Below are 27,052 nucleotides of genomic sequence, written 5' to 3' on the forward strand. Positions count from 1 at the left end.
CATGTCAGCTACTTGGCCCAAGAGCCAAGGCACTTAGCAGGACCCAGAGAGTTTGAACGGAAAGGTCGGGACGTGTGGGACAGTGGGTGGCAGAGGTGCCTGGGGAGCCAAAGTCAGCAAAAGCCCCTGAATTAACGTCACTGTCCCGGAGCCTCCAGGACGGAGGGGGACGCAGCCTCTCCTGCTGTTGCCATTTCGTGGATCGTGTTTACCACGAGCCCAGAGCCACCGCCCAAGCTCAGAGAAATTCCAGGCAACGTCACACATCCTCTGCCCGTTTCTGGCAGGACCGCGTCCCGGCCACGCCGCCTGCAGCCGGAGTGCTCCTGGGACCACGTGCCATGAAGACAGAGACCAGGGTCTGACACAGGCTGATCTCTGGGCAAATCCTAAACACTCTCAAACCCCAGGATGACAGAAAAAGCTCCTTAGAGAGCATCCTGGCCAAACCCTTCTTCTCACAGATACGGAAACCGAGGCCCAGGAAGGGACAGTGGCGTGCCAGGTCACTCACAGAGCGGGATCCTGGCGCCAACCGCTTTCTCCCAGAGAAGTGACTTCATGCTACTTGCTCATTAGAGAAAACAGACAGTTAATCCTCCACGGAACTTGGATGCAGAACTTTGCCTGCGCAAAAGCCCTGGCGAGGAAGCACGCTGTTGGCCACAGGACACGGAGATGGTGGTTCCCCGGGGACGTGGGGTACTTACTGATACCCAGGGGTGACTCAGGATCTGTCCTGCAGTGCACCGCGCTTCAACGTTTACCTGCAGCATTTGACTGATTAATTCCTGGAAAGAAATAAAGAAGGTGATAGAGCAGGCGACAGGGGGTAATTCCAGCATCAACACAGAAATCTTGAGTTTGCACCAAGTACTTCAAACAACAGCCAACACAGCTGCTCAGCCGTTTGAATGCAAAAGCTATTATCACCTCCACTGCCCGTGCCTAGGAGGCAATTAGGCAGACACAGCTGCCTCGTGTCAGCGGCGCTGAGAGAGGAAGAGGTCTCTCCCGAATCTACATTAAACCCAAGATGTTCTCTCCTAAGAGTTCCGGCCATTGTCATCATTCCACAGCGCAGAACTGCAGTGCTGCTCCTTTTGGCAATTCAGCAGGTCTCACAAATCCACCCCTATAGTCTGACGGATGTCCATAACACATTTCTTGAATAAATGAAAGAACAAACGTTTAGGGCTTAGAGGAGCACAGGAGGACGGTAGCGGCAAACTGGGACGACAGCCAGTCCAGCTTTCAGAATTTGGTTAAGCATTTCAGAGACCACACTGAGGAAGGAACTTAATGAAGAACCACACATTAAAAGTCAAGACAGGGGCTTCCCTGGTGGCGCAGTGGTTGAGAGTCTGCCTGCCGATGCAGGGGACACGGGTTCGTGCCCCAGTCCAGGAAGATCCCACATGCCGCGGAGCGGCTGGGCCCGTGAGCCATGGCCGCTGACCCTGCGCGTCCGGAGCCTGTGCTCCACGACAGGTGAGGCCACAACAGTGAGAGGCCCGCGTACCACAAAAAAAAGAAAAAAAAAAAAAGTCAAGACAGACACGGAGCTCAACACCAAGAGCTGCTACAGCCCCACACAATGGGTGAGGACCCTCAACACGACGCAACCCCTAGAAACGGGCCTGGATGGGTACCTTGGCTGAGTCTGTGATGTTGTCCCAGTAGGGGGCCGGAAACTCTAGCTTCCCAGCCAAGATCTGGTCGAAGAGATCTTCCTGGAGATTGTTCTCACTAAGTCAGTGATGGAGAAACAGAGAAAGAGTCAGAGTCACCATACAGGTTTTAACAAAATGCTCATGGGAAGGCGGGGGAGGAGTCCAGTCCCTCTGGCTTGGGCATTTCATAGCTCAGCCGTGGATCTCAACTGCATTTGGGATGACTCTCTCTCCCTTTTAGACAAAGAACCGAAGAACATTTCTGGCCTGGGAATCACAGAGAAAGAGGGAGGGGTGTGTGTGTGTGGGGAGAGGTGGGGAGAGGTGGGGAGAGATGGGGGGGGAGGGAGGGGGGAGGGAAAGAGAGGATGAGGGAGGGGGGAGAGGGGGAGAGGGGGAGAAGGGGGAGGGAGAGAGGGGAAAGAGAGGGAGCGGGGAGAGAGAAGAGACAAAGATGCAAGAACTTTGTTCAGTGGGTACAGGGTTTCAACGTGGAAAGACAAAGATGTTCCAGAGATGGACGGTAGTGATGGTTGTACAACATTGTAAATGTACTTAATACCACCTAACCCTTAAAACTATACACTTAAAAATGGTTTAAATGATAAATTTTATGTTACATATATTTTTCCACGATAAGAAAAGACTCAAGAAAAAAATGGCATCCACAAATGATGTAAATCCTCATTTCAGCAAAAAAACAAGCTCAGCACCTGCCCTCAGTCTCTCATGGTAGTAAGAGGGGAAAAGCAGCACATTTGAGTCAGATCTCCTTGTCCGTCCTCTTTCTACTCTTCCAAGAAAACAGCCAAAGATCAGTGAAGCAGCCAACATATGAAAACATCACAAGGAGTTCAGAATCTGGATAAACATTCATGACACAATGTGCTCCCCGCTCTGGAACTTGCCTTTCATTGAAGCTCAGTCCGAGACAAAGAGCCCATCCAAGGACATCGACTAGAACTGCACGGTTGAGGCAAACCCACCTCGCCACCCCTGGGTGAACGTACCTCCCCACCCTGTGCCTACCTGCCCGCCCCCCAAGGTGCACCTGCACACACAGCTGGTGCCTACAGGATAAACGATGACTTTTTACGGATGGCGCCATGGAAACACTGCTGGGAAAAATTCAGGAAGCTGGGCATCCCCTACCTCCCAGAAAACTGCATCTCCACGGCCACAGAGCCCCTTCCCTTGGTGGGCACATCAATGGCCCGAGTGAGAACACAGTCACTGGCTTTCTAGGCCATCACAAAGCCCTAAGAGAAAACTCAGGATGCACTGCTGGGGTCAGGATCAAAATCCAGGAGCGAAGTTCCGTCTCACTCGGCAAGGGTGCAGCATTCCTCCCGGAGCTCCCGACAGGCTCCCTGCAGCCTACTTACTGCTCAGGGTGCTCACGTGGGACCCTGCCCAGCCTTCTGGACAGGAGACTGCTCATGCTACCAGCCCTCCAGGGTCTGCAAGGGCAAGTGTGGTGTCCCTAGAAACACATCGCTCCGGGGAGTGTCCAGCGACAAATTTGGGGGCTGTGTGATGAGGTGGCTGCCTTGTTCCTGTTCTAGGAAAAAAGAGTAGAGTTTGTGGGCCGGTGAACATTCATGACCTCTAACCAAGCCCAGCGGAATCGACATCGCTGGTCCATGACGTCTGGGTCACGCAGCACACGGAGGAGCACAAGTCAGGCCAGATCGCCGGACGAGGCAAAAGACGCCCCCACCCACCTCGCTCTCCTAAAAAGTGATATTCTTGGAGTGAGCACAGACTCTTTCTAGGTGTCTAAATATTTTCTTTCCTTTTCACTGTTACTTCTCTACTGATTTAATTCAGCTCAACTCTCCTTCAAAATGAGTAAAGGATGCATCTAAGAACACAATGGGATTTTACAGAAATCTTTAGAAAATTGGAGGACCCCAGGAGACAATGTTAGAAGGAGATAGAAAAAAGTCAGCCATTTCCAGAATTTGTTCTTTTTAGCCATTCTTGTCTATGACTGCACTCATCTCCTTTTTGGTACTTTTCTGGAATCTCGACTAGCTTATGTTCTTTTAATATCTATGGCTTTTATTTTGTTAACAAACAGCTAAAACATTGGGGGTGTGTCTGCAGGATTTAGGTCCTTGGCAAAACAGCCTAAGTCAACAACAAAACCCCAGGATCCTGGCAATTAGAATGGCACCCTCAGGACCCGTGCTGTGAACTGCAAGAGCTTTGGGAATTCCGGGCTGCCCTCACGAGAGCAGAGCTGAAGAGAATTTATCCTTCTTAGTAGTCACATAATAAAAGCCTCTCTGATTAAATCTTCCCTGGATTAACACATTTATACTGTACAATCTGGCTGAGATGCTTCAGGCACTTTTTAATTCTTAAATAGTACAGTGCTGTAAGTATGAAAATGCCCATTAAGAAAAACTTTGAAAACAGCAAAAGAGTCTGTGTACTACTCTTTCCAATGCCAAGTTATTAAAGGTCGAACGAGGTAACCTGAAAAAAATGTTGTAAGCTATTTCACAAATGATGTGCAAACATCTGACTTCAAGGGGGGTATGTATGTGTTTGTCTTTAAAAGAAACATCAAATACCTTGGCATAGTCAGGCAAGTATTACTTGTCAGTGGCCCTAAGAACAGACTTGCTTAAGCATTAACTAAACTTCTAGTTGCCTCTGAAAAACCAACATCCTTCTCAGTAGCAATGAATCTGGTGTTGAAAAGACTGGTGGGAAAATATATGTCAGCCCAAGACTAAAGCCCAAAAACCCTAAAAGAAGAATGAGAGATGCTACAGTGAAAGAAGCTGAAACTGTCAATTCCAAGGAACAATTTTAATTAAAAAGCTTTGGGTGAAAATAATCTTTTTTAGAAAACAAATATTTTGAGATATCTGTTTGAAGGCATTTTAGGTACAAATTTAAGTAGATAATCTGTCTTATACCATAGTCATTTATCATTCTTTAAAGGACCATTTCCATAATTTGCTATATATATATGATATATAAAATATATAAAAATAAATATATTTTATATTATAGAAGGTTATAAAATCTATCCAGAATGTCTCTGTACACTGTGAAGATGTTTCTGTAACTAGTATTTAACATAATAGATTCTCTTTCATCACAACATGGTATGAAAGAGGGAAAACATTTTCAAAAGTAAGCTATCTAGAGTTGTAGGACCAGCTTCTGAATATAACATCTAAGGCAGCAGCTTTCAGAATGTAGTTTTACTGCTTTTGATTAGCCAGACTTATCTCAAGATCCCACAAAGAAGCTGCTGTCCATTGGATAACAAGTCACAATAGATACATATTGTTCAATCTGAGTCTCACTTTTGTTAAAAAGTAAAAAGCAAAGTCAAAGAAAAAACTCCCAGGCTGCGCTGGCAAGTGGCAACACTAGAGGGAGTTGTGAGCACACATTCCTCTACAACTGATCCCTGATACCCTTTTCCAACTGCTCTTAACTTGGGTTAACCAAGGAGGGAAACGCTACCGTAAATGGTCCTAGAATTACTTGCTATCAAAACCCACTACCCTAGGGGCTTCCCTGGTGGTGCAGTGGTTGAGAGTCCACCTGCCAATGCAGGGGACGCGGGTTCGTGCCCCGGTCCAGGACGATCCCACATGCCGCGGAGCGGCTGGGTCCATGAGCCATGGCCGCTGAGCATGCCCGTCCATGCTCCACAACGGGAGAGGCCACAGCAGTGAGAGGCCCGCGTACCGAAAAAAAAATAAATAAACCCACTACCCGCTGCACTTGACTAGTTCCCAAAACAAGTCATCACTGAAACCAGCCAGGGCACAGTGTGACTGTAAAAATAGCCACAAATGATCCCCCTCCCTCTGTGTACACACTTAACCTTCTCCCACATTTACCCCAGGCTTAGCTATTTGATTTCGTTTGGTCAACGGGACATCAATGAAGAAATGTGCGGCAAGCAGAGACTTGGAAAGTGCTCTGGCTGCTTTGGGATATCCTGTATCCACCATCATGTGAAGCCCATGCTAGCCCGCCGGATGCTGAAAGGCACATGGCCAAGTCATATCTGTTTCCCAGCTGACACTGAGCCAACTACCAGGCATATGAGTGAGGCTACACTGGACCTCACGCCCCCACTGAGCCAGCCCAGAGCAGAAGAACTGCTCAATGGACTCACAGAATGATTTACACCCCTGCCTTTAGGGGGAGTTTGTTATTCAGCAAAAACTGATACGTCCAGTAATCCTACAGTCTGTATAACCCACCTGAGCAATGATCTTGATGGAAAACCATGATGTTGATGGCCAGATGGAAAGAACTTTCCACCTACAGAAACGTAACCCATGCCACAAGGACAAGGTCCCACGCAAATGGCATATCTTTCACGAAACCTTCTGTGATTTCTAGCCCTCAACTCAGCATGCCCCCAACTTAGCATGACCTCATATGCTCAGTTATTCTACTTGATCAATATTCTCATGATGTATCTATACCAGAAGGCTCTCACAAGTAGAGACTGACATCTCTGTCATTCTTGTGTTTAGTGTCAGCAAAAAAAAAAAAAAAACCTGTTCAACTCAATTAAAAATTGATCATTTAAAAAAGATAAACCTTTCAACTTTTCTGTATGTTTGAAAGCTTTCACAATAAAATGCGGGGTGGGGGGGGTAATGGAATAAACTTATTTTTCACTTACTGACTGAATACTACAATGTAAATGCTATGGCCTCAGAGAATATGTTTTGTCCACCCCTCGATTCCCAGCACTTAGAATAGTACCTGGCCCCCAGGAGCTACTCTACAAAGAGTTGTAAAATGAATAAAGAAGGGATTAAAAGGAAAAGAGCATTCAAGAAAACTCAGAGGAAAATCAAACATGCACCATTAGATGAACCTCTGCTTCAAAGTGTTCATTTGCTCCAAAGAGGGAGACAGAACTGATCAAAAGAGATGCTGTGTCAAAGCCCCACACGCCCCCTAGTCATGGACTGCTGGGTGCGAGTGCGCTCCGTGGACCCCAGCACACACCCCAACACCATGTGTGGCCACCAGGCGAGGTGCAGGGTCACCAAGGGTCAATCTGCTGTTCCCAGTTCTGTTTATGCCAAAAGTATTTGTAATTCTACTTAATATTATGTGAACGGACAAAATAAACTTAAAAAGAAAGAATTCCCTGTTTCTACAAGAACTAGGTCGAATGCTTTGCAAAGTGAGTTGTTTAAAAACTGCTGTTGAGGGCTTCCCTGGTGGCGCAGTGGTTGAGAGTCCGCCTGCCGATGCAGGGGACACGGGTTTGTGCCCCAGTCTGGGAAGATCCCACATGCCGCCGAGCGGCTGGGCCCGTGAGCCATGGCCGCTGAGCCTGCGCGTCCGGGGCCTGTGCTCTTCAACGGGAGAGGCCACAGCAGTGAGAGGCCCAAGTACCGCCAAAAAAAAAAACTGCTGTTGAGGGGGCTTCCCTGGTTGCACAGTGGTTAAGAATCTGCCTGCCAATGCAGGGGAAACGGGTTCGAGCCCTGGTCCAGGAAGATCCTACATGCCACGGAGCAAATAAGCCTGTGCGCCGCAACTACTGAGCCTGCGCTCTACAGCCCGCGAGCCACAACTACTGAGCCAGTGCTCCTAGAGCCCGTGCTCCGCAACAAGAGAAGCCACCTCAGTGAGAAACCCGCTCACGGCAACAAAAAGTAGCCCCCTCAACAACTAGAGAAAGCATGTGCACAGCAACAAAGACCCAACACAACCAAAAATAAATTTATTAAAAAAAAAAAAGACCAAAAAACTGCTGTCAAAGAGACAACTCTTAAGAACTAGAAAAAGGCTTACCTGGAAGGATCAGATTGCTTCACAAGGATCTTTAAATCTATTCCTCTTGAAAAAGACTGAGAATGGAAATCACAGACACTGGACTATGGGTGTGTTTTACGGAAGAATGACCGCAGGAAACTCAGGGGACCAAACACAAAGCAAAGGCCTTGGCCTCACATCAAAAGTGTGGACAAGGAATATATATTAATAGGTTGTAAATTAAGATAAAAAAGTGAAAGGTATGTTTGTGTAATTTTTAACTGACATTTTTATTGAGCAGTTTCTGGTTCTGATTGTAGAATGTCTGCTTCCTGATCAAAGGGAGAGGGTTTACAATTCAAATATTGTCATTCAAAGAGCCACTGACCTTCGGAAGGGTGGGAATCCACAGAGCAGTATGTACGTGATCACGCCAGCTGCCCAAATGTCCACCTTCAGGCCATAGCTGGGGAAACAAAGTGGGTGGGAGGAGAGAAACAGTGATACTACTCCCAGGAACCCTGCACATTACTGGAGTACTTGCCTTTGTTTGTTAGAGGAAAAAAGGCCTTTCGGTACCAAACTGCTCATTTCATGTAGAGGAATGAATTACCCTTTGGACAAAAGGTGTCTGCTCTTCTCCCAACCTCACCACCATCTTGGGGACTCCAAGACTGGCCTTGGGACAGAAGTCCAGGCCTAGGGCTCTTGGAACTAGAAGCACAAACTCAAGGTCCTGGGATGAAAATCATGGTGCAGGTAACAGTCTCTCCTGCCCTCCACATTCCCAAGAGGCATGTGAATACACAGCAGCAGTAGCAGCAAAATATACCCTCTCCCAAAGTTAAAGCACTAACCCCAACCCCCAGGAGGCATACCCGGTTTCAGCAATGATTTCTGGGGCCACATAAGTCGGGGTGCCACAGACTGTGTATAAAGGGCCTTCTACCACAGTGGCCAGCCCGAAATCTCCCAGTTTCAAAGACTTGGTCCCATCAGGATATTCACACACCTGGAACAGAAACCAGCCAATAATCAGAAGTCTTTTTTTTTTTTTTTTTTTTCTCAGTGATTGCAAGGGGGGGCCTTTGGAATTAGGCAGAAAGGACACAGATACATTTACTAACAAATCAAAAGAAATCTCTCCTTGTGATATTAACGGCATGGTTTATCTTTGTTGCTTCTTAAAGCTCTAATTTTTCTTTTTAGAGATTTTGCATGATTGTGTGAAATAGGAAAAAGACAATATTTCTACCTTTGCAAAAAGTTCCTTACCTAGGAGTAAAATGAACATGTCTGCATGCTGAGGGGTGTAGGTGGCAGCTTACCTGGTTGGCTCGAGAGCCCTCTAGAACTTCTGTTGTGTGTTTCCTGAGCGCTGGGGGGGAGGGGGGATGTGAGAGCCTCAGAAATGTTTATGAAGTGTCCACTGAAGTGCTAGGTGGTCTCCAACTTGCATGTTTAGTTTAGAAAATAAAATGAGAACTTGTTCTCTAGACAATGATGAATATAAATATTACATAGGGGAGAACCCTGGAAATTTAGAAAGAAAATGACTTTGGGGATCAGACAGCCTGAGCTTGCATAACCAACCACTCCACCCATTTTCTGGTGATGTGACCTTTGAAAGTCTCTCACTCGCCCTGGGCAGGATTCTTCATCTGTGAAATGGGAGGACAGGGGTCCTTGGCTCACGGGGTTGGTGTGAGGATGAAATGAGATGAAGTACAGATCAGGACTTAATGAATGTTCCTTCCTTTCCTAGAAGGACTGGCTGATTAGATCAGGTAAATCATCATCTTGGAAAAGGTTTAACAATGCTGATGAACATGTAACAACTTTTCTAGAAAGCACTGCAACCACACGTAAATTTCTTAATATCCTTCATAACCTTTGATCCTGTAAATCTACTTCTCAGAACCTGCTCTGAGGCAACAGAGATGGACCGAAAGGTTATACACAAGAATGCCAATATCATAATTCATCTGTTTTTAAAAACTGGAAGCAACATAAATGGCCAACAGGGTAATGACTTAATAAATCATGGTAACTCCAATAAAGATGTTGGAAAAAAAACCCAGACAAAAAAATAACCAAAAAAAAATAAATTATGGTAAATCCCTACAATGAAATATTATACAGTCACTAATAAGCACATTTCAAATAAATATTAATCACGGGAAATATTTACTATATTACATAAAATTTTTTTAAATATTCAAAATTATATATATGCTGTAATACCCCAAAATGTTAAGTTTATCTCTAGGTGGTAGCATTACAGGTTACTTTAATTTTCTTCTTTATACTTTTCAGTAGTTTCCAAAATGTTTACAATGAACATGTGCTGGTTCCATAATTCAGAAAAAATTAATTTTATATATAAGCAAACTTTTCTTATGGGATAAAAGTCCGGAAGTTACATTTTCAATGGATTGTTTTAGAAGCAAATGAGTGTGTGTGAGAACATAACTGAGATTTGACTGTGGGATCCTTAACAAGCTGTCCATTTGCCTCTTGGACGTCCATTCTGAAAACACTCAATTTCAGAGGATAACTACAAAAACCTAACCTGTACTCACGTCATACCTTTCCTCTACTTTTACATTTTAAACATATTTTGTTTGTGTTTCCTTGTATTCTACCATGAACTGAATCAGATTTTCATCTAAACCACTACTTACGAAAGGAAGTGAAAAATTTAGCAAATTATGTTTTTTCAAGATAAGCATGTTTACAACATCATCCATTAGTCTGCTACTTAATGAGGGGGATGATTTATAAACTCCTCAATAAAAAGACATCAAGAACCTCCAGCCTTCCTCATGCCAGTGACCCCACCACCTTAATAGGCATTTTTTTAAGGATGACACTTAAATACCTTCCTAACCTGTGATGTTCTCAGCAGTTTAAGAGGAGTATTTTTCACCTTAGTATTTTAATAACTGCTTCCATGTTGAGGTAGTAAATACCCACGCGCAGCACGCATCTTTATGACTTACAAGTTTCACAGGACTGATGATGAGGATTTGGAGTCCCTCACAGATATTTATCATTCTGAGTCAGCCCACAACTCAGCAGAAACATATTCAAAGCTACTAATGAGGCTTCCCTGGTGGCGCAGTGGTTGAGAGTCCACCTGCCGATGTAGGGGACACGGGTTCGTGCCCCGGTCTGGGAGGATCCCATGTGCCACGGAGCGGCTGGGCCCGTGAGCCATGGCCACTGAGCCTGCGCATCCGGAGCCTGTGCTCCGCAACAGGAGAGGCCACAGCAGTGAGAGGCCCGCGTACCACAAAAAAAAAAAAAAAAAAAAAAGCTACTAATGATTCAGCCTAAAGCAACAGAAACCAGGTTCTTAGTCATGCTTAGTCTTAGGACGACTTTCCATCCGTTATGTTTAATATAAACATTAACAAGAACAATCTGAATTACAGTTAGAATTTATGATGCATTTACTGAAACCCAGACTTTAGAAATTCCCTGAGTAATTGCAGTGATAAGAACATTATAGCCAACATTATAATTCTAAATGTCTCTATCATGAGAGTAAAAAAAAAAAAAGTTTTGTTAATGTCATTTTGTTTTTACAACTTTAAAATACACTCATTAGGTACATTTTTAAAAAACAGTGTTTATTTTAGACATTCAATTTAGGGATGCCTAGGGGTATTTAAGTGTTGTCAGATACTCCAAAGTCCCAGAAGTCCCGTTTTTCACATCCCCTATAAGGAATTCAGAGTCAGATGCAGGAGTATAAATAGAAAGGGACTGAACAGTCTATAATCGTTGAATTATGTTTGGGCAAGTGGTACTCCTTGGCTAAACATCAAAAGGGAAGTGTCATAAGGGCCAGACAAGCCTGGAATAATAATATTTTATCTGATTCATCTCTCCCCAGTGCTAGACACAAAGGCAAATATGTGGAAGAGAATGTAAGTAAATTTCAAATCTTAGCTGGAGATTCTCTTCAAAGCAGGAAAAAAAAAAAAATATATATATATATACATCTATAAATCTACACATACACACACACACATTTATGACATTGCTGGGACTTCCCTGGTGGTGCAGTGGTTAAGAATCCTCCTGCCAACGGAGGGGACACGGGTTCAATCCCTGGTCCAGGAAGATCCCACATGCTGCAGAGCAACTAAGCCCATGCACCACAACTAATGAGCCTGTGCTCTAGAGCCCACGAGCACAACTTCTGAGGCTGTGTGCCATAACTACTGAAGCCCACGTGCCTGGAGCCCGTGCTCCGCAGCAAGAGAAGCCACCGCAATGAGAAGCCTGCGCACCGCAACAAAGAGTAGCCCCGCTCGCCGCAACTAGAGAAAGCCCACGTGCAGCAACGAAAACCCAATGCAGCCAAAATTTTTTTTTTTAATTTATGACATTGCTTTAAGAAACTGACACGGACACACACACGTGGCTTTAAGAGACTGGTTTTAAGAAAGAGGTGGCTAAACGCACAGGGACTCCAAAGGCCTCCTGTTCTGGCAGAGAGTTCAGTTCTCCCCAGTAACGCGCATCCTCGCAGGACTTGGGAGATTCCAATATTTTCCTAAATGCTGTCTCACTGCACTACTATAGTCACCCTGCTGGACAATTAGGAAGAGAACTTTTGTTCCAATTTATAGATGAGGAAACTGAGGCTCAGAAAACTCAAGTTACGAGCAGGCAGCCAAGGGGGGCTCCAAACAAGACCACTGCCGTCCACCGCACCCTCCTGCGTCTAAAAGCCTGCACGGCCTGCAGACTCTCAGTGAGATCTGAACAGCCACCACTGTGAGAACTCCAGCCCTGCGGTGCTCAAAGGGCCCACCACAAGCTGAGAGATGCTGTCAAAAGTTGCTCTCAGAATGCAAAACTGAAATATGTGAGAAATGCAGATCCCACATACAAAGTGAATGCCACAAGCTCTCTAAATAAAATGTCAGCATCATGATTTAGCAGGACTTCAAATATGAGAAACCAACCCTCTTCTCTCCCCTGCCCCCAGAACTCCTGGAAACGTGGAATTTATCACTGGTCTCTCATAGTTAACTCTGACAGGGCACCGCCAGGCTGTAACTCACGGCATTAATGGCCACCCCTGTGCTCCCTGACACGGTGACCCATACATCTCTGCTGGCAGGGGTTTAAATTATGACACTGCTGCCAGAGGAGGGGATGCAAATCAGATGTCTGAATGCTCTGGTGTTCAAAGACCCAATTCTCTTTTAGAGTAGCAAGAGGTTGGCAGTCCCTCTGCGTATTTCCTTTTAGTGCCTCGATGGTACTTTTTCACGCCAACCTGCTGACTCTATCTAGAATCAGCCGAGGGGTCCAGTTAGGTTTCCAAAGGCAGGCACATGTTCTACTTGGATATGCGCAGCTAAGGGTCTCCAAAGCCTGACCCCACGGCCCTTTCACGTCACACATTAGCCTCATCCTGACATCAGTTTCATCATCTCCCTTCTCTGCCCTTTGGGCAGCACAGCGGGGTTAGAGCAGGTCTCGGAGTGGGGCGGACATTCATCCAGGTGGGGCAGGTGGGGCAGGTGAGACACTCGATTCCAATCTCCTGCCTACATTCTGAGACTCATCCTAACGGGGACTGGTGTCTCCAACTGCTATCTTCCCTTGATGCGTAACAGCAGAAGAGGATGAGGGGCGGTTTTCTGAGATTCTGCATACAGTAAGGAACTGTGAGTGGAAAAGAGGGGAAATGGGGTGAGAACGGAATCAGTGAGCTGGGAAACAGGCACCCTCGGGTTTACAGGGAAGCTCACTCACCCCTCCGCCACCCTCCTCGCCGGCTGGGCCCCCGCAGTCAGAGCCAGGCGGCGTGGGCACTGTGGTAACCACTGGTCCTCGGGCCCCGTGGCCCCGTGCTCTCAGAGAACGTCAATCACAGCGGCCACTGCGGTGACGTGGGCCGTGGAGAGCAGGGGCGTCCTCGTGAACACCTCAGCACTGTGTCTGGCTCCGCGGGGGGAAGCCTTGTCCCCTCTGCCCCTGGCCAAGCTCCATCAGTGGGGGAGGGGCGGGGCCAGCCCAGACCGCAGCCTCAAGGTGCAGAAGCAGCCCGTCGAGAGGAGGGAACCCCACGCCCTCACGTCCACCCAGGGGCCTGGCTTACCACTGCCTCCATTCCTCCTTAGAGTTCACATAACACATCTTGTTTCACAGAGCAGGGGTGTTTACTTTCCTAATAGGAACAAACAGAAATGAAACATATTCCCTCAAGGCAGGAGACAGTAAGAAAAAAAACCTCACATACTTTTTAAGTGGACACTCGGAAGTTATCAAATGGTATTAACCAAAAGGCAAAATGGATACCCTGGATTAGCAGAAAGCCCCAGGACGGCCCCAAAGCCTAGTCCATTCAGTTGTTATTTGCGTGCTGGGCGTATGAGGCAGGCCGTGGAGACTTGTGTTTGAGGGCCAGTTGCTGGCGACCTAGGTGACCATGGTGGTCAGTCACCAGCCGTCTACCCACGTCCACTGTGTGCTTCCTCGGCCCTGGGGATATAAAGTAACCGAAACACAGACCTTGCCCCGTTAGTGCTTACGACCTAGAGAAGACAACAGACAAGTAAACGATAAAATCACTGCACCACGGCAAGTGCAGCAAAAACCAGAGGTGGCCATGACTGACTCTGCCCAGGGAGCCTGGGGTGATATCAAGAAGACAGGCCTCGGGCTTCCCTGGTGGCGCAGTGGTTGAGAGTCTGCCTGCCAATGCAGGGGATGCGGGTTCGTGCCCCGGTCCGGGAGGATCCCACATGCCACGGAGCGGCTGGGCCCGTGAGCCATGGCCGCTGAGCCTGCGCGTCCAGAGCCTGTGCTCCTCAACGGGAGAGGCCACAGCAGTGAGAGGCCCGCGTACCGCAAAAAAAAAAAAGGAGACAGGCCTTGCTCAGTATCTTACAAGATGAACGTGTTTGCCACGTTGCTGGGGGAGCGGATGCTGCCAACAGAGACCAGTGTGGACACCAACAATGAGGTGTAATGCTGCTGAGGAAGTCAAGTCTTCACCAACTCCTGGACCCGGGGAAACCTGTGCTTGGATGCACACGATATGGGAGACTCAGATAAGCTCACCTGCCAAGCAGTAACGATGACGATGGTGACGCTCAGCCCTGAAAGGTGGAAACAGAAGCCAAGAGTCCTGTGTGCGTTTGGGAGACGTGTGTGTGCAGAACTCCCAAATCGCCTTCTCTAAAGTTTCTCTACAATGTAGACACGAGGACTGTCCCCATTAGCAATGTTTGGTTTGAAGGCCACCATGAGGTGAGTTAAATATGGCTTGAAGGTGAGTGCCATGCTGGCCAGATGGGTAGGGAAGAGAGTAACAGAAGAGGCTGGAAAGGTAAACTGGAACCAGATTATGAAGCTGAGTGCATATCAGAATAAGACTTTCATCTGTAGAACAACAGGACAAATGAGACTTTTAAACAAGAAAAGTTAGCATATCTGGGTCTCAATTTCCATATCTGTAGAGCTGAAATGAATGGACTAGATCATTTCCAAAGTTCCGTCCTGCACAGAAACGAACGCTTGTGTTCTACTGCTGTCTCCTACAAGCCTCTAATTCTGTTTCTGTCTCCAATTTATTCTTCAGAATTTTTTGCCTCATAAAATAATTTTCCTGCTCACCTTTCTTCAGTTAGCACCATCCATCAAATTGTAAATGAAAATATGTTTTCTAATGTCTGGTCAACAGTAAATGCAGAAGTGCAAATCAATTCGAGAAATCCATTAACATTTTATGGTCATTGACTTGAGTCAGGCTGATTTTCTAGATTTAAATTCTCTCAGCCCCGTATCTGCAGGGTTGGTATAGACTTTAAAATGTCATTGGGGCTTCCCTGGTGGTGCAGTGGTTGAGAGTCCGCCTGCCGATGCAGGGGACGTGGGTTCGTGCCCCGGTCCGGGAAGATCCCACATGCCGTGGAGCGGCTGGGCCCGTGAGCCATGGCTGCTGAGCCTGCGCGTCCGGAGCCTGTGCTCCGCAACGGGAGAGGCCACAACAGTGAGAGGCCCGCGTATCGCAAAAAAAAAATTAAAATAAATAAAATAAAATGTCATAGTCTGCATATGATTGCTTGCATGCAATTACTGTCACTTTAAAGGGAGAGAGACCTGAGTTGGAACAGAAAAGGCAGAGATGACGTACCAAGAGGTTCTCTGGCTTGATGTCTCTGTGCACAATGCTGAGGGCATGGAGGTACCTGAGGGCGTTGGCCAGGTTGTACACCATGGCACTGCCATCTCTCTCAGTGTACTTGGTTGAAGAAGTAATTGCATCAAAGAGATCTCCACCCTAAAGGACACATAAAAGAACATATCAAAACATCGACAGTGGGGACTTCCCTGGTGGCACAGTGGTTAAGACTCTGCACTCTCAATGCAGAAGGCCAAGGTTCGATCCCTGGTCCGGGAACTAGATCCCACATGCATGCCGCAACTAAGTTTGCATGCAACAACTAAGGCGCCTGTGTGCCGCAACTAAGGAGCCCATCTGCCATAACTAAGACCCAATGCAACCAAATAAATAAATAAATAAATATTTTAAAAACCAAAACAAACCAAAACATCAACAGTGGCAGTTCTATGAAGGTAACAAAGAAAGCTCATCAGCCTGGAGCAGATGAAAAAAATGACACAAGTGCCACTAAAACTGATGATTATAAATAATGGAAGTTTCAAGGTAGCAAAACACTTTTCCAATTAGGTCCTTCAAGAATATTGTAAGTCTTGGGATTTGTCATCAATGAATTCTCTTGAAATCTCTCCATCCTCTTACTTTGACCAATTCCATCACCAGAAAAAGCTCAGTAGCTGTTTCCATCTCCTCAACCAGCATGATGATATTTGGATGTTTCACTCTGCGCAGTATCGACACTTCGTTCTCAATCAGATGCTCCTGTCAAAAAGGGTTTAGAGAGGTAGATCAGAAATTACAGAACCCTCTGCTCTATCCCTGTGTTCTGGAGGACAACACAGGCTGTAGATCTGACACTGAAGGAACAGAGACAAACCACACCCTGGCCCAGCTGGTGTCCCTAGGGACAGGACAAGTCAGCGTGACACCTCATTGTAACTAACAGAAAGACATCCTTCAATACATCCCTCGAGGACTTCCCTGGTGGCGCAGTGGTTAGGAATCCGCCTGCCAATGCAGGGGACACAGGTTTGAGCCCTGGCCCGGGAAGATCCCACATGCCGCGGAGCAACTAAGCCTGTGCACCACAACTCCTGAGCCCACGTGCCACAACTACTGAGCCTGCATGCCACAACTACTGAAGCTCATGCGCCTAGGGCCCGTGCTGTGCAACAAGAGAAGCCACCATAATGAGAAGCCCGCACACCGCAAAGAAGAGTAGCTCCCACTCACCGCAACTAGAGAAAGCCCACACGCAGCAACAAAGACCCAACACAGCCAAAAATAAAATAAATAAATAAATTTATTAAAAAAAATACATCCCTCAAAAGGCTCGGCATGCTATCTGGCACATGAAACACACTCCTTCCTGTCTCTTCTTTATTTCTAACACCTTAAGAGGTTGTGATGCTATGAAAGCTTGTGTACGCCACACTGTGCTTTGCAGTTCAGCTGGAATCACTTCTCCCTTTCAGTATACACTCAGAAATAAAGACTAGGCATATAAGGAAATTTGGCATGCTTATGGGATACAACTTCTAGCATTACAAACATTTTTAGTTTTAAAACTATTACCAATATGAATTTGAATTTCATGTTGAAATTCATAAAAAAGAAACTTTCTTCTTCTATGATTGGGTATGAAATCATTCACCAGATGGATGTTCCTTATTATCTTGTATTTCAGAAATCAGGAAACATATAGTACCATGGGGACCACTATTCTCATTTTAACTCTAATCACTTCTCTGAAAATACCACCTGATTATCAGTCCTGGTGAGTAATGCAGTTGAGATCAGCACTGTAGCAAAACATTTACTCACAGCATTATTATTTTCAATACACCAACCCATGAATCATGAGCAACAATTGGTCTATTTTAGTATGAGACATTAAAATCTCTCAACAATGTCATATTTGTTAATCCTCATTAACTGTAATAATAAATTGTTTAGAATTTAGGAAATGCTCTGTAAAAATTGCTAATTGCCCTATTACACACTCTAGGTTTTCAAATATAGCAAAATTTACCTTATAAGGGCTATTATTTGCTACCTAAATATTCAATACACATATATGCATATATTCATATTATATGTTCGCGTGTGTGTGTGTGTGTGTGTGTGTGTGTGTGTGTGTGCACTTCCCTCTTACCGCCCCTTTTGCCTCCTTTGCTCTCATGAATTTCAACTAAATTTAGTGTTCTGCTGCAGTAGTAAGATAATTATCTCTAGTTCAGGATACCATTTATGGTTCCTCTCATCTTCATGCATCCATGTATACGTGTATTTTTACTCACAGCCATCTCAAATGCTTTTCGACAACAGGTGGAAGTATGAATTATAACAGATGAATAACTAACGTTCAGAGAAAATCTGTTGCTGGCTGCTGCTCATGGTGGGCAGTGTTTCTCTAGCATTGAATGCACTGTGTTTGTCCAGGTAGTCACTCAGTAAATGTTGGAAAATGACAGTGCAAATGCTGAACCAACAATGGGGGAAAGAAAAGAACCAACATGATCTAGGAATCTAGTCACTATCTGTCAGTCGCTGTGCAAGGTACTTGTGTAATGTCTTAACGCTTCTCCTTAGAACAGTCCTTGGAGGCGGGGTGCACACCTAGGGTCCTGACATCCCGGTTCACATTTTTTGTACTGTACAATATCACCTTTCAAAGGGGGAGGCTTCAGTCAAAGTTGTAATTTTTCAAAATGACAGCTGCAAAGCTGACACTATTCAATTCCTTGAAAAGATAGGAACTAGAGGTAGTCTCACACCAACTTGGGAGTCAAGGCAGAACCACACCAGGCTTTGTACAGGAAGAGAATCTATGCCCATTAATGAGCAGGGCTGGGAAGACTTAGACTGGCTTTGGAGTCAGCAGACAGGGAAGAACAGTGGTTCTCAGAGCCTAGCCAACCACAGCTGGGAGGCCACAGGGCCCCCTACGTGGTTCCAGTCTCACAGGGCAGCAGCAGTAGGCAGCAACAGAGCCCTGGTCCCTCCCAAGGGAAGCAGCTGTGCAGCCAACTCCTCGTGGCCACAGAGACAAAGGAAAGATGCAGCAAACCCTCCACAGTTGTACACCTGTTTAGAAGCCTTTGGCTCATCTGTGCCAACCATGTCCTTAATCACAGTAACAAGCAGAGGCAGATGGACCTTTGTGAACACGTAAAGGCAACCAAATGAGTTTATTTCACTCTGTGTGAAGCCGAGACGACATGGTAGTAAAATGGGTGTTTGATTTTTAAGCTAAGTGGAACTATCACGTCAGTTCTCCTCCCTCCTCCCCATTTCCCCCAGGTTGGGAGAGTCTATAAATTTACCTCTCTTCAGGGGCTCGGCCTGTGATGCTAATTTAGAGTGACATACGTAAAATAATCCCCATCACCAGTACCCCAGGAATTCTCTCAGATTGGAGCTAAAATAAGGAGTCTACCGCATACGGAGACCACACCTCCCCCAAGTTATCCTTTTCATTAAAAGGCACAACAGAGAGTCTTCTGAGACACATTGTGGAACTTCTCCCAGGGCCTCTGGGCAGCGTCACATTTCAAACATCAAGTGAATATTGCAACATTTTCTCCACCATTATTTATTATCTCAGCCTACTGTATGCTACTCAACAACGGCTAGTATTCTATGCACATAGTGAAGGTTTTTGCTGGGATGTGGGAGTTATTAGCCTTTGTTTCCCAACCTCTGTCGATGCATGTAAATACGTCTTTGAAGGAACAATCCTCTTTTTAACGTAAACCATCTTCAGAAGCAAAACAAAACAATGCACAAAAATCTTTCCAAACGTTATCTTCCTATTTCTTATGCAACCCGTATGTAATCTTTGTTTCTAATATATAAAAATGCTCTCTAGGTTACATTTTCCAGGGAAATATTTCTAAATACAATGTGAACATCACTTTTGTCTTGAACTGCACTGAACTTGCATTATTCAGTCATCTACCATTATTTATGTTAAGTGATTCATGATTCTAACTCCAAATAATTTACACATGAATCATTTCATGGCGGTGTTCCATGGTTTTGTATGTGAGAGTAAATGACAAAGAAAACTGCTCACTTGGCAAAGGATACCGTCCTATCCTTGGCCAGGGTGGTTTTTAACTGACAAAAGAGAGAGAGAGAGAGAGAGACAGCCAGAGAGAAACAGATTCACGGAATAAACAGCTCTCTCAAACCAAACGAATCATCTTGTCTCCAGTCCTTCCCTCCTGTGTCCTTTGTCTCACTGAATGAACCTGGCTGCCCAGAGCAGACAGGAATTCCACCCGGACCCTCCTTCCTGCATCCTCCTGCACAGCCAATCAATCACCGATCCCTGCCAGGTCAGCCTTCTCCATAGCCTCGGGATATATCCATTCACATTTTATCCCTTTTGCCCATCTCTTATCTAGACCTCCAGGCACTTACACAGGCGGGTTTTGTCTGGAGCTCTCTTTCCCCGCTTCTTGGTGAACTCCTATTTACCCCTCAGCACCACATGAGACCTCACCTCCTCCAGGTGGCCTCCCCTGCTCAACTGTGACTGGATTAGGAGCCCCTCGAATTTGTTCTCAGTGCCCCTGTGCCCTGCTCCAACCACAGCCCTCACCCTGCTGTCCCGGAGCTTTCTGTTTACCTCGCCCTCCAGCAACTAGCACAGTCCGTTCTGAAGTGCTCAAGAAAGTGGAAGACATAAACACATCATGCCTGCTCTCGGTCAACAGTGGCTTTACAGCTGGTATATATATTGTGGGGTGAGTACTGCTGAGGATCATGCAGTGAGAGAGATGAGATGCTCAGATCTACATGTAATTTCTGCGGTAGATGAGTGTGGTTGGTTGAATAACGGCCACACAAAGTTACCAAGCCTGAACGCCTGGAACTTGTTAATATTACTGTATTTGAAAAAATGTCTTTGGAGATGTGATTAAAGATACTGCAACGAAGAGATAACAGTGGATTATCTGGGTGCCATCACAAGTGTCTTTATGAGACAGAGGCAGAGGGAGATTTCACAGACAAAAGAGGAAACACACACAGAAGAGAGGGAGGTGAAGACGGAGGCAGGGTTTGGAGTGATGTGGCCACAAGCCAAGGAATACTGTCAGCCACCAGAAGCTACTTAGAATCAAGGTACAGATTCTCCCCTAAAGCTTCCAGAGGGAGTGTGCATTTCAGACTTAGCCGCCAGAACTGTGAGAAAATAAATTTCCGTTGTAAGCCACTAAGTTTGTGGTAATTTATTCCAACAGCCTCAGGAAACTACTACAATATACATTTGGATTTATGTCCTGCCTGGACCCATATCATGTAGATAATGAATGCAGAACTCCGGGAAGAGAAGGAAGGACCACTTCTAAGCACCACAACAGAAAGCTCAGGGCTTCACACACTATGGGAATTCAATAAATATTTAGAATGAATATTATTTAGAATACCAAACTTGGAAGAATTCTTAAATTTACAAACACCATAGCCTTCTCAAAAGCCTCCTTAAATTTGGCCCCAAGGTAGATCTTGCAAAAATCTCCTACGTGGCATGTAAATCAATAAAGTTACAACACTCCTTCACAACATACACAAAAATAAACTCAAAATGGCTTAAAGACTTAAACATAAGACAGGACACCATAAAACTCCCAGAAGAGAACACAGGCAAAACATTCTCTGACATTAATAATAGCAATGTTTTCTTAGGTCAGTCTCCCAAGGCAATAGAAATAAAAGCAAAAATAAACAAATGGGACCTGATTAAACTTATAAGCTTTTGCACAGCAAAGGAAACCATAAACTAAACAAAAAGACAACCTACGGACTGGGAGAAAATATCTGCAAAAATGATGCGACCAATGAGGATTTAATTTCCAAAATATATAAACAGCTCATACAACTCAATAACAAAATAACAAACAACCCAATCAAAACATGGGCAGAAGACCTAAACAGACATTTCTCCAAAGAAGACATACAGATGGCCAATAGGTACATGAAGGGATGCTCAACATCGCTAATTATCAGAGAAACGCAAATCAAAACTACATTCAGGTATCACTTCACATCAGTCAGAATGGCCATCATTAAAAAGTCTACAAATAATAAATGCTGGAGAGGGTGTCAAGAAAAGGGAACCCTCATACACTGTTGGTGGGAATTTAAATTGGTGCAGCTACTACGGAGAACAGTATGGAGGTTCCTTAAAAAACTAAAAATAGAGTTACCGTATGATCCAGCAATCCTACTCCTGGGCATATATCCAGAGAAAACTCTAATTTGAAAAGATGATGCAGCCCAGTGTTCATAGCAGCACTATATACTATAGCCAAGACATGGAAGCAACCTAAATGTCCATCAAAAAATGAATGGATAAAGAAAATGTGGTACATATATACAAGGGAATATTACTCAGCCATAAAAAGAATGAAATAATGCCATTTGCAGCAACATGGATGGACCTAGAGATTATCATACTAAGTGAAGTAAGTCAGACAGAAAAAGACAAATACCATATGATATCACTTATATGTGGAATCTAAAATATGACACAAATGAACGTATCTACAAAACAGAAACAGACTCGCAGATATAGAAAACAAACTTATGGTTACCAAAGGGGAAAGGGGGTGGCAGAGGGATAAATTAGGAGTTTGGGATTAACAGATACAAGCTACTACATATAAAATACTGGGTTGGCCAGAAAGTTTGTTTGGTTTAAAGTAAAAATAAAAGACACATTTTTCATTTTCACGAAGAACTTTACTGAACAACAGATTCAGTAACCGAAAGAACTTTTTGGCCAAACCAGTAGATAAACAACCAGGTCCTACTATATAGCACAGGGAACTACTGTATATTCAATATCTTGTAATAACCTATAATGAAAAAGAATATGAAAAAAAATACGTATGTATAACTGAGTCTCTTTGCTGTAAACCAGAAACTAACACAACATTATAAATCAATTTAAGAAAATCTCCTACTGAGGGACTTTCCTGGTGGTCCAGTGGCCCACACTCCCAGGGCAGGGGGCCCAGGTTCGAACCCTGGTCAGGGAACTAGATCCTGCATGCATGCCGCAACTAAGAGTTTGTATGCTGCAACTAAGAGTCCGCATGCTGCAATGAAGATCCCGTGTGCCACAATGAAGACTCAGCACAGCAAAAATAAATAAATAATAAATAAATAAATATTTTTTTAAAAGAAAAAGAAAACTTCCTACTTGGAAGAACCCAACATGCTTTCCATCTTCTGGGCCTCTACTCAGGCTGCGCTGGCCGCCTCAAAAGCTTTTCTGTCATTACTGCCTACTCAAGCCGTACCTACTGCTCAAATCCAGCTCGAATGCTTCTTGCTCTAAGGCATCTCCACTGAGCACCTACTTCTCTCTCATGTGCTACCCTGAACTCCCATAACACTTTTACGGAACTGGTATTGTTAAATTACCTTATTCCTAGCACAGTATCTTGCACAAACATCAAATGTTAGGTAAACAAGTGAATTAATCTTGTACATTACAGAAAAGCAAACAGAAAACCAGAGGTTAAGAATTTTTCCCAGGTTCTTATTATAGGAACAAATGCATAAGTTGAACTTGGAGAGGGATCATGGTAGATTGGCCAGTGTAGGCTGGCTGTGCAACCAACTAGCCCAAAGGTCCAATCACTGCTCTGCTTCTGTGTGACTTTTGGGAAGCTATTTAATTTGAATTTCTGTTTCTTTATCTGTAAAATCAGTACATCTGTTTTGCAAGTCATTAAAGATAATGTGCAAAATGTCTATATGTCCAAGCCTGGATAGATAATACATTTTGATAAATGGATAGATAATACATTTTGGATAGATAATACATTTTGATAAGTGGCTGATATTATTTTCATCATTATTACTTTTCTGTATACAACCCACAAGGCAGAGGTAACGAACAATGCCCCCAAAGAGTGGCTGAATACGTCCACTTAGATTTTGTTTTAAAAAAGCAAATTGTGGGCTCCCCTCGTGGCACAGTGGTTGAGAATCTGCCTGCCAATGCAGGGGACACGGGTTCGAACCCTGGCCTGGGAAGATCCCACATGCCACGGAGCAACTGGGCCCGTGAGCCACAACTACTGAGCCTGCGCATCTGGAGCCTGTGCTCTGCAACGAGAGGCCGCAACAGTGAGAGGCCCGCGCACCGCGATGAAGAGTGGCCCCTGCTGCCAAAAAAAAGCAAATTCTCTATATCAATTTTTTTCCTAAATATAAACTTTAGTGGAAAAATCTACCTATTTAGAACAAAACAAGTATGGGATTAACAGATACAAACTACTTTACATAAAACAGATAAGTAACAAGGATTTACTGTATAGCACAGGGAATTATATTCAATACCCTATAATAACCTATAATGAAATATAATCTGAAAAAATTACTGAACCACTTTGCTGTACAACTGAAACTAACACAATACTGTAAGTCAACTATTCTTCAGTTTTTTTTTTAAAGTTTTAACATTATAATTTTATATAGTCAATGTGGAAATAATTGTTGAAATAAGCAAAATATAAGGATGGAAATAAGTATATGATCGTGAATTATAAAAATAAAATGACATTCAATAACAAAGAAAAATAAGATTCAAATGTTTGAAGTGACCTATTCATTTGCCTCAACACTTAGTGTACCAGACTGAATTTTTTTGCATAAAGATTTTTTTTTCAACTACTGAGACAGCTGCTTAAATTTTAATCACGTAAACAATATCCTTACCAGAGCAATTATCTTTAAACTTTTTTGAAAAAATACTTTAATACAGTTGTTTAGAACTTGGCTCCCCAAATTATGACACATTCTGCTTAAATCACACAATATCAGATCCAAAGAGCAACACCTACTTACATATGGAGACAGGCTTTGCAGCTGAAAATGTAATAAAATTGTTAGCACAATAACTGAAAACACACAGAATTATTTAAAGAAAATTACATCTAGAAAAACCTTATTCAAAGAAAAGGGGGGCATTTTGCACAGACTCTGCTTCATTAGCTGTCACAATGTAGTAAAAAAAAAAAAAAGTGTATGACAAATTGTCTATTGGATTTTCCATTCTGGGTCTCTGAGAAGACTCTTCTAACACTGTATCATAATATTTTAAGTTTCCTGTTAAAAATACACAATTTTGTTAATGTCTGATGAAGAATAGTTTTAGGAGGTCCATAAATATAAAACCACTACTATCACATCAAATCCTCCTAGCTATAACTTCTGAATTCCTCTAGCATATTAATAATATTGACAGTTAACACGTGTTAAATTCTTGTTATATACTGGTACTTTTCTACATGTTTTCTATGCCTTAATTCAATTAATTCACAATAACCTATGCCTTTGATATTATTAACAACTGCATTTTATAGGAAGAAACAGAGGCACAGAGGGGTTAACTAATTTTTCCAAGGTCATACAGCAAAAAGAGGCAGAGCCAGGATTAAGCTTTACACAATCTGGCTCTAGAGTAATACTGTTCAATAGAAATGTGATCCACACATGTAAATTTAAGTTTTCTAGTAGCCATGTTAAAAAATATAAAAAGCAGGTAAAATGTATAACTCACTTAACCTAATATGTCCAAGATATTATCATTTCAACATGTAATCAAATACAAAAGATATTAATGAAGTATCTTACATTCTTCTTTCTGCATTAAGTCTTCAAAATCTGTTGTGTTTTACACTGAGAGTACATTTCAGTTCAGACTGGCCATACTTCAAGTGCTCAGCACCACAAGCGCGAGGAACTCAGAGTTGGACCATGAGATCTAGAGCCTTCTCTCTCTTTTTTTCAATTAATTAATTAATTAATTTATTTTTGGCTGTGTTGGGTCTTTGTTGCTGTGCGTGGGCTTTCTTTAGTTGCGGTGAGCAGGGGCTACTCTTCATTGCGGTGCACGGGCTTCTCACTGCGGTGGCTTCTCTTGTTGCGGAGCATGGGATCTAGGCACACAGGCTTCAGTAGTTGTGGCTCGCGGGCTCTAGAGTGCCGGCTCAGTAGTTGTGGCGCACAGGCTTAGTTGCTCCGCAGCATGTGGGATTTTCCCAGACTAGGGCTCGAACCGTGTCCCCTGCATTGGCAGGTGGATTCTTAACCACTGCGCCACCTTCTAGGGAAGGCCCTAGAGCCTGCTCTCTTAACTGCTATGCTACTTGCCAGAAAGGAATCTAAAAAGGTCTTTGTCATCACTATTGTAGAATATTTATCCTTCCAAACATAGTTGAAATGGCAGTAATCTAGCAGCATTCTATCATTTGATTTTTTTCCCAGTCCCATCTTCAGAGTAGGACAGAGAAAAAAGTTCATCCATTTGGGGAGACAATCCATGGTGTTTCTGCACATCCCACATCATCTTTAGTTACAAACTATCTTTCCAAGTATGTCTGTATAGCAAACACCCTTGGAACACAGAGACAGGGTCTCCCCCAGGGGTGGAGGGCAATTTGTTTCCTGACCATGATAATAAAAATAACGCTCTCCTCTGGGGCAGAGGCTGGGTAGGATGCTAGTGGCCCCCTCATAAGATTGGGGGGGTTCCTAAGCTTGGGGGTCCTCCACTGTGACACAAACCCACTGTGTGGACAGCATCCAGCTGGGGCCCTCTGCATCACTTCTGTGGGCTTTGGGAACCAGTGCAAGCATGGAGCTCATGCTAGCTGCTGTGGCACCAGTAGTAGTTTTTGTCTCTGACCCAGGAATCTTGTGTCTTCTGCCACATCTACAAAGCTGGAAGGCTAATTTCTTAGTTTGAAAAGTCTCAGAACCCTCACAGTTCTTGAGGCACCTTTTGTGTGTTGCTGGGTTTTGATATAGACATCTCCCAGAGAGAAGAACTTGTATTTTTCAATGGTTAGGACAGAGATCAAATCAATTTACTGTTTTAGGATTAAGGTTTCTGAAAAATGGCAGGGGAAAAAAAAGCTTGATAAGGTTTCCCCCGCTACTATCAGCAATACTATCCTATTATGATCTTGTCAAATCACCACTTAAATTCCTTCACTGCAGTAAACATCTCTAAGTTTTTTCGGTTTCTTTTACAAAACAGTTATGTATACTGTACCTTTCCACAACATTTGGCTTTGTCTATAATCTTTAGGGCAAACTCCTTTCCTGTGGACCTATGGAATAATCAGAGGAAGGCCATTTAAAGACATAAATCAAAGACACCATCCATCCTGATTTCCTCTACAGCACAGACCCAGGGAAAAAAGAGTGGCTTCCTTCTCTATACACCAGAGAGGATGCTGAGTGGGGTCAGGGAGAAAAATACCCACAAAAGATTTTTTTAAAACCCACAAAGCCACACTGTCAATCTCCTTTTATAAGTATTAATCATTACAATATTAAGTAACTCACATATTTAAAGTATTTAAATTCTGTTGTATCAGACTTGGACAAGAAGCTGTTCTTCCGTACTTAAATCTCAAAAATAGTT

At 44.0% G+C, this 27,052-nt stretch overlaps 1 protein-coding gene across 1 annotated transcript in view; it reads right to left on the reverse strand.

Annotated features, from left to right (window-relative positions):
* DCLK2 (doublecortin like kinase 2) overlaps positions 1-27,052 on the reverse strand; it is a gene marked incomplete at both ends in the record, with an annotated part of 153,636 nt that overhangs the window by 5,553 nt on the left and 121,031 nt on the right. Inside the window, 7 exons of the mRNA XM_082838505.1 lie at positions 711-791; positions 1,653-1,749; positions 7,828-7,905; positions 8,318-8,451; positions 15,607-15,753; positions 16,237-16,356; positions 26,678-26,735. Of these exons, the coding sequence (XP_082694631.1) occupies positions 711-791; positions 1,653-1,749; positions 7,828-7,905; positions 8,318-8,451; positions 15,607-15,753; positions 16,237-16,356; positions 26,678-26,735 (715 nt within the window). The remainder of the gene's footprint in view (positions 1-710; positions 792-1,652; positions 1,750-7,827; positions 7,906-8,317; positions 8,452-15,606; positions 15,754-16,236; positions 16,357-26,677; positions 26,736-27,052) is intronic.

This window comes from Leucopleurus acutus (assembly GCF_964270905.1).
Source record: "Leucopleurus acutus genome assembly, chromosome: 4".
Lineage (NCBI taxonomy): Eukaryota > Metazoa > Chordata > Mammalia > Artiodactyla > Delphinidae > Leucopleurus > Leucopleurus acutus.